This window comes from Podarcis erhardii, assembly GCF_964252035.2.
Source record: "Podarcis erhardii genome assembly, chromosome: 1".
In the NCBI taxonomy this organism is placed as follows: Eukaryota; Metazoa; Chordata; class Lepidosauria; order Squamata; family Lacertidae; genus Podarcis; species Podarcis erhardii.
This window is the reverse complement of record NC_138497.1, coordinates 125,558,360-125,570,129: the sequence shown is the minus strand read 5'-3', so window position 1 is coordinate 125,570,129 and position 11,770 is coordinate 125,558,360. Positions and strand designations below refer to the sequence as shown.

Sequence of the window (11,770 nt, the reverse complement as noted above, 5' to 3'; positions counted from 1 at the left end):
TAAGCACATGTTTGCAACATACAGTGGTACGTCGGGTTACATATGCTTCAAGTTACATACGCTTCAGGTTACAGATTCCGCTAACCCAGAAATAGTGCTTCAGGTTAAGAACTTTGCTTCAGGATGAGGACAGAAATCGTGCTCCGGCAGCGCAGCAGCAGGAGGAGGCCCCATTAGCTAAAGTGGTGCTTCAGGTTAAGAACAGTTTCAGGTTAAGAACGGACCTCCAGAACGAATTAAGTACTTAGCCCGAGGTACCACTGTACTGTTAAAAATGAAGAGAGATCCCATCACCCATAATTCAAGAATATTAACATCTTTTGACGCAAACGGTACAGGGAACCTTCTGGAAGCAGAAGTGTTGTTCGGCATGCATACTTGCTTCTTAACACTGAGGGGATGTTTGCTGCCAGAAAGATTTGCTGTGTCTGTTTGCTCATAGAAATTGTGCATGCAGAAGCACTCTTGGGTGAATGCTATTTTATTATTTCCTGTTACAGATAGGTAGCCGTGTTGGTCTGCCATAGTCAAAACAAAACAAATTCCTTCCAGTAGCACCTTAAAGACCAACTAAGTCAGTTCTTGGTATGAGCTTTCGTGTGCATGCACACTTCATGGTATCTGAAGAAGTGTGCATGCACACGAAAGCTCATACCAAGAACTGACTTAGTTGGTCTTTAAGGTGCTACTGGAAGGAATTTGTTTTGTTTTTATTATTTCCTGAATTTCTTACTCATCATAAGATCCCAGGGTGGATCACAACTGTATAATTGTTCAACTGAGACTGAAATAGAGAACGGCTATGTGTATCACTGAAGGGTTTTAACCAGAATATTCCATTGAAGCTAAAGAACAGCAGAAAGGGCTCTCTGAGCTCCTAGATGGGTTGATGATTAACTGTAGTTATTCTCCAGTAGCTAACAGGCGAGTGTTTAACCTTGGATTGCATAAGAGCATAAGAGCTATTGAATTGCAAATTTACCTTCCTGGAAGGGTGGTGGTTAAATCTTTGTTCCCAGGCTCTGTGGGAATAAGGATGTGTAAATGACTCTCCTGAAGGGAGTGACACAGCTCCAGGAAAAATGGAGGCTGTAAGGAGAGAGAGAGACCTTTGCTTATAGATCTGTTTGGAAATATGTTTATTTCTAAGATGCTGAGCCTGTGCTGGACAGCAGAAGATATTGTATGGAATTATTTGGATGTATCTTTGATGCTTTTGTTCTGTTTTGAAGAAAGTTCTGCAAGTAAAGTTTTTAATAATATCCAATGGGTCTGGACAATATTTCATTCCAAAAGGGGTCTGCTGGTGGACCACAATAAACTGATTGATTGATTGAGTAATGGCCAGTTTTTATGCACCCAGTTGCTTCAAGATATATTAATATCTGCAATGACAACAATATGAAAAATCAATACAGTGGTACCTCGGTTTTAAGTCCAGTCCAGTTTAAGAACGATTTGGTTTGAGAACTTTACCTCGGTCTAAGAATGGAATCCGAACGGTGGAAGGGCACCAGCGGTGGGAGGCCTCATTAGGGAAAACGCGACTTGGTTTAAGAACAGTTTTGTTCTAAGAACAGACTTCCAGAATGGATTATGTTTGTAAACTGAAGTACCACCGTACTAAAATCAAATTTAAAAAATTACAATCAGAAGACTAGTGTGAGTCCTAAATATCTATCATCTATCTATCTATCTATCTATCTATCTATCTATCTATCTATCATCTATCTATCTATCATCTATCATCTATCATCTATCTATCTATCATCATCTATATCATCTATCTATCATCAAAGACAAGGGTAAAGAGGGGTTTCTTCAGCTTATGCCCAAAGTTATACCATGAAGCAGCAAGATACACCTCTGTGGGGAAGAAGTCCAGAACTTTATGAGGTGCAACAGAGCAAGTCCTCAACTGGTCTACCATTCCCTGCACTTCTGAGCAAGCACATGACTTGACTGCCATTCTGGATTTGTTCCAAAACCAAACATGAAACCAAATCTAGCAAAAGTACTAATCAAGCTGCTCCACTACTTAAATCAGGGGTGAGAAAGCTGTGCCCTTCCAGCTAGGTTGAGGAGGGTTGGAATTCAACAACATCTGGAGGTTCCAGTTACAGATAGGTAGCCGTGTTGGTCTGCCATAGTCAAAACAAAACAAATTCCTTCCAGTAGCACCTTAAAGACCAACTAAGTCAGTTCTTGGTATGAGCTTTTCGTGTGCATGGTATCTGAAGAAGTGTGCATGCACACGAAAGCTCATACCAAGAACTGACTTAGTTGGTCTTTAAGGTGCTACTGGAAGGAATTTGTTTTGTTTTGACATCTGGAGGGTCTGTTGTTCCCCTGCTCCAGTTTGAAGGAAGGGAGAAGCAGAACAGAAACTACTGTATTGCAACTATCTATTTCTGTTTTGAGTCTGTAACGTAAGGGGGAAAAAGGCATTTAATGGATTATAAATTTGCCCTTAGAGCTATACCAATTGCAGGACATCACTGAATGCTGCCATAGCTAGATTCTTCAGAATCTAGCGCAAGTAGGTCACGTAGTTTTTGTGCACCCTGTTGAACATTAGTAAACAGTCATTTCCTGTGTGGTGTACTTGAGCTTTCAAGCTGCCTCTTAGAGCTTTTGCACACCAATCCCAGGATTACATCATCATGTTCAGATGCTCTGGCTAAAACGAGCAGATACAGAGCCGCTCTTCCAATCTAATTGACACATGGATTGAGAAGCTGGCAAAAATCAGATACCCGTTTTCTTTGCATGTTTCCCTTGCTTTCTTTTGGGATATATTTGGCCATAATAAAGATAAATATTGACTGGCTCGAGCAATATTGATTTTAGGGTAGTTGCTGCTGACAGCAGCATGATTTGTACCGACTTCCATGCTCTTATAATGGAGTTTATTTGCATGAGAATTTGGTTTGAGGGTATTGATGTGGGCTTTCACTTACTGCACTGGCATGCTGTAGAATTTGCATATAACGTATACTTGCAATTAGAGAAGAAATATGAGGTTAAGGGATGGCCGTTTGGTTACATACGCATCCTGGTGGTGGATGGGAGTGGCTCTAAGTAGAATAATGTTTGCATTCAAAATAGCCATGTTAGCACAAAGTGACTTGGGGGGTTCAAATTCAGCTGTATCTCCAGGTGCTGTGCAGTCATTAATTTAGCTTCATATTGTACCCTGCTGCCCCACACTCCTAATCATTCACTGGTTTGTTGTTGTGGTTGTTGTTGTCGTCATCTCTGTTGTTGTTGTTGTCCTGCTGGTTGCTCTCTAGGAAAGGAATTTGAAGTAGCCTATTTATCAATTTATCAAAATGGAGGCAGTGAGAGATTTTACTTTCTTGGGCTCCATGATCACTGCAGATGGTGACAGCAGTCACAAAATTAAAAGACGCCTGATTCTTGGGAGAATAGCAATGACAAACCTAGACAGCATCTTAAAATGCAGAGACATCACCTTGCCAACAAAGGTCCGTATAGTTAAAGCTATGGTTTTCCCAGTAGTAATGTATGGAAGTGAGAGCTGGACCATAAAGAAGGCTGATCGCCGAAGAATGGATGCTTTTGAATGATGGTGCTGGAGGAGACTCTTGAGAGTCCCATGGACTGCAAGAAGATCAAACCTCTCCATTCTGAAGGAAATCAGCCCTGAGTGCTCCCTGGAAGGACAGATCGTGAAGCTGAGGCTCCAAGACTTTGGCCACCTCATGAGAAGAGAAGACTCCCTGGAAAAGACCCTGATGTTGGGAAAGATGGAGGGCACAAGGAGAAGGGGATGACAGAGGATGAGATGGGTGGACAGTGTTCTCGAAGCTACCAGCATGAGTTTGACCAAACTGCGTAAGGCAGTGGAAGACAGGAGTGCCTGGCGTGCTCTGGTCCATGGGGTCATGAAGAGTCGGACACGACTAAACGACTAAGCAACAACAACAATTTATCTATTTATCTATTTCATTTGTGTCTCATCCTGTTCTCCAAGAAGCTTGAAGGTTGAGTACATGCAGGGCTATTTTTCCCAACCAGAACTTGCGGGAACTCAATTCCAACTTCTCTCACATGGGCATCATAGCCATAAAAAGAGAACAAGGGAGGCCTCAATGGTGAGTTTTAGTACCTCTGCTTCTAGAAAAATAGCACTGATACATGTTCGTGTTTCTCTCTCCTCATCATTCAATCCCCACAAAAACCCAGTGAGGTAGGTTGAGAGGAAGTGACTGGCCCAAGGTCACCCAGTGAACATTATGGCCAAATGGGGATTTGTTAAGAGTGATGTTTATTTATTTCCATTCCAAAAACAACCTGCAAACAAAAGCCCCAATGCTCCAAGGTTCCAAGAATGGTTATGCACATCAAATCGCCACGTGTACCAAGAGTTCAAGTGACATCAGCTACGATGCTGATATTGTCATTCATTAATATTCCCAATTTTCATTAAAATTCCCCAGAGTGGCTGGGGAAACTCAGCCAGATGGGCATAAATAAATAAATAATAATACCTTAAAAGAAAGGATGCAACTTAAAAAGAGAAGATATGTATTTATTCTTCTGCAAATAAGCAGAAGCTTGGAAGCCACAAAATGTGAGTGCAGACAGCTGACAGCACCCTAACGCAAAGCTATCAACACTTACTTTAGTAGCTGACATAATTACAAATTCCATATTCATATATAATAAGAATAATAAGTATTCTTTGCTGTAGCACTCAAACTCTCCTTTTTTTTAAAAAAAGTAACAGATCACACAGTAATTATGAATGCAAAAGGACTGCAAGTTTTTGATCCTTCTGCATATGCTAGGAAGGGGAAGTGTTTCAAAAGGTTGACCTTCATCTGAAGATAACACCAACCTCTCTCATTTTCCCTTTAAATAAAAGAGCATTTTCATGTGTTATATCAAGCTACTTCAACTCTGAAGAGCTTCTGCCATCTTTATAGATTACAAGTAGTCCAGAGGAACAAGAGCTTCCACTCTTGTTGACCTGTAACAAAACAAGTCTAGGACTTTTTGACATGCTCATGAGCTGACATTAAGCCACTTTGCAAAATGAAAGGGCTTTCCCTTTGATATGTTCTATTTATACCCTCCCTGAGAGCTCTGAAATGCTTTAAAAATTGAGAGAGAGTGTGTGTGTGTGTGTACATGCACATGTGAAGGGATGATCTCTGAAATGCGCCTCCCTGCTCAAAGCCTTAATGCTCCTCTTGCCTTTTGGTGCATGTGTGCTTTTATCAGGGGCGTTACAATGAATCACTCCCTGTCATCCCAAGTCAATTGTTTTCTTAGCAAGCTCAGAAATAAAGCCCCAAAGCGAGCGACAAGTGAATGCCCGATTTACCGATAGATTGCAATCGAGAGCTTAATAAATGGGCACAGCCACTGGCTTGCTTCAAATATTCATGAAGCCTACTCTGGTGCAAAATGCATTAAAGGAAGGAATAATGCCAGTAATATATGATCCTCTTTTGGAGACAAGGAGCTTTCGCAGATTAAAAGAAGCAAGACGTTAAAGACTTTAAACTGAATAGCCTTTGTTTTTTAACAGAGTGAAGGATCGTCACTAATGGAATGCTAAACCGTGGGTGTGCATGGCTGGGTGGGTGCCTTCCCACACACATACACACATATTCACTTTCTGAAAAAGAAGTAAGGAAAATGTGCTAATCCTCTGCAGCTTGGAGTTACTGCTTCCAATATGGAATCAGAGTGTGTAATGGTTCTAAGGGGGTTGCTCGTGCGTAAGTTGCCGCCACTCCTGGCTAGGTTGCCTGGTTGAACCCTTTCCTTCTGGACAGCCTTGCACTCGTGGCTGTCTCAGTCGCTAGCAGAATCTGTCAGTGGGCATTTCTTGAACTTCTTCCAGCAAATAAGTTCTTTGACGCCCAGTCGCCTCCTACTCTCCCTGCGCGGAAGTCTTCTGCGCAGGGAGGGTGTGGGCAGCGGAGGACCCGTGCTCTCCCCGCTGGTCTCCGGTGAGGAGTCCAGGAGCCTTTTCTCCGATTCCCCCATCTGCCCCCCTTCTCCACTGGTGCTATGCTGATTTCCTTCCCCAGCGGATGGGCTGCCTCTCTCCCTACTGGGACCCTCTCCGGCATCCCTCTGGAGCCCTCTCTCCTCCTTTGGCTCCGATGGCAGTTCCCTGACAGAGTGGAAACATGGAATATTGTTAAGGGCCACTTAGAATCGTAGAATTGTAGAGATGGAAGGGAAGCCAAGAGTCATCTAGTCCAAACCCCAGCAATGCAGGAATTTCAGCTAAAACATCCATGACAGATGGCCATCCAGTCTCTGCTTAAAAACCTCCAAGTAAGGAGAGTTCACAACCTCATGAGGGAGTCTGTTGCCCTGTCAAACAGTTCTTACTGTCAGAAAGTTATTCCTGATGTTTTGTCGGAATCTCCTTTCTTGGGAGAAGAGTTGGTGGAAGAAAATTGGAAGAAATTTAAAGATTATTTACAGAAACACTGTAAAATTATTGAATGTTAAAATGATGTTGGAATGAAACGAAGCAGTTAGTAATAAGGTTAAATAGGAATATGTAAAAATGGATTGATATTAGATGAAAATATAAAGTTATAATATGTGAAGATAAAGAACTAAGATAAAACAAAGAGGGTAAGGATTTGCTGAATTAACTATCTGAACTGGAATACAAAAAAGGGAGGTGTGAGGAAGTCATGAAAATAAGTAAATGAATTGTAAGATATAGAAAGAGGGACTTGTTTTTAACTGTTTTTATTTTTTCTGTAATTTGTATTTTTTTTTTATCATTTTTGTAACCTTTTTTATTGAAATTTCAATAAATATTATTTTTTTTAAAAAAAGGAATCTCCTTTCTTGTAACTTGAAACCATTGGTTTGAGTCCTACCCTTCAGAGCAGGAGAAAAGCTTGTTCCCACTTCCACATGACAGCCCTTGAGATATTTGAAGATGGCTATCATATCTCCTCTCTGTCTCCTCTTTGCCAGGCTAAACATACCCAGCTCCTTCAAGTGCTCCTCATAAGGCTTGGTTTCCAGACCCTTGATCATCTCGGTTGCCCTCCTCTGCACATGTTCCAGTTTGTCAACATCCTTCTTAAATTGTGGTGCCCAGAACTGGACACAGTACTCCAGGTGTGGTCTGACCAAGGCAGAATAGAGCAGTACTGTTCCTTCCCTTGATCTGGACCCTATAGCATTACAGTGGAGCCTCAGTTTTTGAACGTAATCAGTTCTGGAAGACCATTCGACTTCCAGAATGTTCGAAAACCGAAGATCAATGGGCTGGCTGTGAAGTCAATGAGGGAAAATGAAAAACATGCCTCGGCTTCTGAGGCGCATTTGAAAATGGAAGCAATTACATCAGGGTTTTCAGAATTCAGGTTCCAAATTGTTCGGCTTCTGAGATGCTCAAAAAGCAAGGTTCCACTGTACCTTTTTTTTTTTTTTTTTTTGCTGCTGTTGAGCACACTGTTGACTCATCTTAATCTTGGGGCCCACCAAGACCCCTAGATCCTTTTCACATGTATTGCTAGTAAGCCAGGCACCCTCATTTTATAGAAGCAAACCCATTCCATAGAAGCAAACCCAGGTTTGCCACAAAAAGCATACACTAAGTATACTATCACTTCACATAGTAAAGTCTTCATGGAAATTATTGCAAATTTGGGTGGCATGGGGTAGGGGCAATGCACTGAAAGATTGAAGTAACTTATTCTTCCCAGTTTTTAAATTCAGTTTACGTTTGAAACACTCCTTTCAAGAAACAGCTAGTCGATACAGGTAACAGAGCACCCCAGATAATTTTCACAGTAAGAACTGATTGCTCAATTGAGTAGCCACCTGGTTCATGTGGTTTCTCTCCCTTTTAGGCAGCAGAGGGGTATTATCCCGTCCTCCATTTCTTGGAGATTCATGGAGGAGATTCTTGGAGATTCATGGAGGACTACTGCAATGCGCTCTACGTGGGGCTACCTTTGAAGGTGACTCGGAAACTACAACTAATCCAGAATGCGGCAGCTAGACTGGTGACTGGGGGCGGCCGCCGAGACCACATAACACCGGTCTTGAAAGACCTACATTGGCTCCCAGTACGTTTCCGAGCACAATTCAAAGTGCTGGTGTTGACCTTTAAAGCCCTAAACGGCCTCGGACCAGTATACCTGAAGGAGCGTCTCCACCCCCATCGTTCTGCCCGGACGCTGAGGTCCAGCGCCGAGGGCCTTCTGGCGGTACCCTCATTGCGAGAAGTAAGGTTACAGGGAACCAGGCAGAGCGCCTTCTCGGTAGTGGCGCCCGCCCTGTGGAACGCCCTCCCATCAGATGTCAAAGCGATAAATAACTACCTGACATTCAGAAGACATCTTAAAGCAGCCCTGTTTTTAATCTGTGATATTTTAGTGTATTTTTGGTTTTTATGGAAGCCGAGCGGGGTACAAATAATAAATTATTATTATTATTATTATTATTATTATTATTACAAGTTTTCAATGGCTATGTTTTTCTCTCCTCTGTTGGAAGCAGTGTGCCTCCAAAAACAAGGGAAACACATGAGAGAAGTGTGCTGTCAAGTCCCACTTATGGGCTTCCTATAGGCATTTGGGTTAGCCATTACAAGAAGACAATGTTGGCTTAGATCGGTTCTTCTTATGCTCCATGCCATTTATTTTTATTGATTTATTTCATTAAAATTATACGCTGCTCGAGTGTAAAAAGAGAGAGAGCTCAAAGTGGTTCACAGAAGAAAAAAAAGCAGCAACATTATCAATAAGAGGAATGATCAACAATAATTTTAGACTTTCAAAAAGTTAAGATAGCAGAAAACTAAAAACAGGTTAAAACTCACACTGACTTTCTAAATATCTGTGTAGCTAAAAGGTAAAGGAGCCCTGGATGGTTAAGTCCAGTTCAAGGTGACTATGGGGTTGCGGCGCTCATCTCACTTTTAGGCCGAGGGAGCTAGCATTTGTCCGCAGACAGCTTTCCGGGTCATGTGGCCAGCATGACTAAACCGCTTCTGGCACAACAGAACACCGTGATGGAAGCCAGAGTGCACAGAAACGCAGTTTACCTTCCTGCAGCAGTGGTATCTATTTATCTACTTGCACTGGTGTGCTTTTGAACCTCTAGGTTGGCAGGAGCTGGGACAGAGCAATGGGAGCTCACCCTGTCATGGGGATTTGAACCGCCAACCTTCTGACTGGCAAGCCCAAGAGGCTCAGTGGTTTAGACCACAGTGCCACCTGTATCTGGGTAGGCCTGTCTAAACAAAAATGTTTTCAGCAGGCACCAAAAAGGGTACAGCACAGACTCTTGGAGAAGGCTCATTTTGGACTGGATGGAGGCTGAACTGTGGAAAGGCCCATCTCATCACTTCATCCCACAACCAGAGTAGAATGTACAAGCTACAGAAGGTCTGGTTGAGCCACACAACCCTCCTTCCTTTTTTCCTATAATAATAGGGTGCTCTTTCTTCTCTTCTGCAACTAAACAAGCTCCTGTCTGCACCACCATGCAAACGTGAATGTCAAGAGTCCTGCACTCCGAGTGGCTAATGCAGCAAAATGTATCAAAGTAAGGCAATTATAATTAATAGCGACAACAGCAGTGAGTATTCATTTTGCCGAGCGGGATTTGGCAGCAGTCACAGAGAAGGGTTTGAGTGGGGGAAGGGGAGGCTGCAGAAAGGAGCAGACTGTACCCAATCAGAATAATGTTATTTGTTCTTCGAAATCATTAACAGCCCGGCTACATCTGCTGGGAACATCTGGGTCGCCTTTCTCCCCAGCATCCAAGGCGGTTCTCAACCCATGGGTCCCCAGATGTTGTTGGACTACAACTCCCATCATCCCTGACCACTGGTCATGCTTCCTAGGAATGATGGGCGTTGTAGTCCAACAATATCTGGAGACCCACAGGTTGAGAAACACTGTGGTAGAGGGATGAGTCTGGGGCATTCATTCCTGTAGTCTCACAGCGATTGTCGCTATGGGAGCAGGGCTGATGCCAGCTTTTGATGCCGACCACTACTGCACCACTTTCTCTCGCTCTCTTCCCACCCCCTGCCCCCTCATTTCCATGTTAACCAATTGCAGAGAAAATCTGTTTGCATCTCTCCCCACCCCACAGCAACCCCGAAAATTGCGGGAATGACGGGACAACATTTGGGGCAGTATACTGGCACACAGTTCTTTCTAGCTGTTTTCTTTTTCTTTTCTTTTTTTAAATACTTTTATTTTGCTTTAAACACATAGAAATAAATATAGACAATCAAATTTACAAAGGAAAATTCCTTAATAATAATGATGGTGAAAAAAGCTAAAAAATATATACAAAAAAATCTAAGTACATGGCATAGAACATAAGCCATTATGGGAAAGAAAAAAGAAAAAGAAAAGGGGGGAGAGAGGAAAAGAAGAAAAAAAAGAGAGAGAAAAAAAGGGGGGGGGGGAGAAAATAAGAAAAAAAAGAGGAAGATGAGCCAAAACACAAGAAGGCCAATCTACTGTACGCTTCCGTCAAGGTCACAACCGATCATTATTCTTATCAATTCTCTCTATCTGCATTCCATAGAATCCCTCATCTTGGTATCAGGGAACATTCCCTATGCTGTATCATCCTAACATTACCAGGTCTTTCTTGATGAACCCTTATCCCCTAGATAATTATTTAACTTTAAGCTGTTTCCATAGGGGAACAGAAACACAGATGTGTGGAAAGGGTGAGGGAGTAGCAACATTGTCCAACGATGCTCCTTGTTGTGTCACACCATGCCCACTGGTGTGAAAGAAATTTAGTGTGATATGCCAGTATCAAAAAGCTGCTATTTCATAACACAACAGTTACTGCAGTGTGAAAGGAACAGAACAACGTGGAAAACTAAGGTAATATTATAATCTGCAAAACTAAAGTAATATTATCCATGTCTAAATGCCCTCTTAGCCACTTTTATAAGGGAAGGCTAAAGACAGAAGATAATCCGCTTTAAATAGCTCGGACTGCGTGAAAAACCCGCTTAACCTGTTTGACTGGAGGCTGAAAAGGTGAAAAGGAAATGTGAAATGATGACTTTTATCGTACCACCTTCAACTCTCTTTAACAATCGATGTCCAACTCCAGCCTCAGCGATGTTTGAAGCTTGCAGCCTCATCCCATTAAAACAGTGTAAATGAATGATAAATAATCAGATTTCAGGTGTGAGTGGGAGAAATTTGTTTCTATCTCTGCATTCTCTTTTTTAAAAAACAAAAGAACTTTTTGGAGTCTGTTATACTCAAGAAACACATTTGAGTTTTTCACCACAACTGAAACAGTACAACCTTAGCTACATTTCAAGGAGAGGAATTTGGAAGAAAAAGAATTATGAGGGGAAATCAAGCTTTTCAAGACAAATAAATCGATAATGAATGCTTGTTACCATACCAAACATCCTCTGCATCTTCATCACACTCTGCCCCGAATTGGCAAATGTCGCAGGTGGATGTTTCCTTTTGAATGGTTTCTCCAGAACCTTCACTGCCTGTGAAAGAAGAAATCAAGAAGAAACGCGTCAGTTTCCCAGTCCAAAATCTGTCACAAAATCAGCAACAATAAAGAAAACATCCCATCTACTTGTGCATAGTTTATATGTGCGAATGACTATGTCGCCTCTCAAACGTTTAGATTAGGAACGCAGAAAGAGCATAGAAAATTAACATACACTGAATCAAGCTGTTGGTTCATCTAGTTTAGTGTTGTCCACAACTGGTTGGTAGGAGCTCTCCAAGGTACTGAA

At 42.1% G+C, this 11,770-nt stretch overlaps 1 protein-coding gene across 1 annotated transcript in view; it reads right to left on the bottom strand.

Moving 5' to 3' along the window:
- TMEFF2 (transmembrane protein with EGF like and two follistatin like domains 2) overlaps positions 1 to 11,770 on the bottom strand; it is a 264,410-nt gene that overhangs the window by 82,878 nt on the left and 169,762 nt on the right. Inside the window, exon 5 of the mRNA XM_081848622.1 lies at positions 11,419 to 11,515. Within this exon, the coding sequence (XP_081704748.1) occupies positions 11,419 to 11,515 (97 nt within the window). The remainder of the gene's footprint in view (positions 1 to 11,418; positions 11,516 to 11,770) is intronic.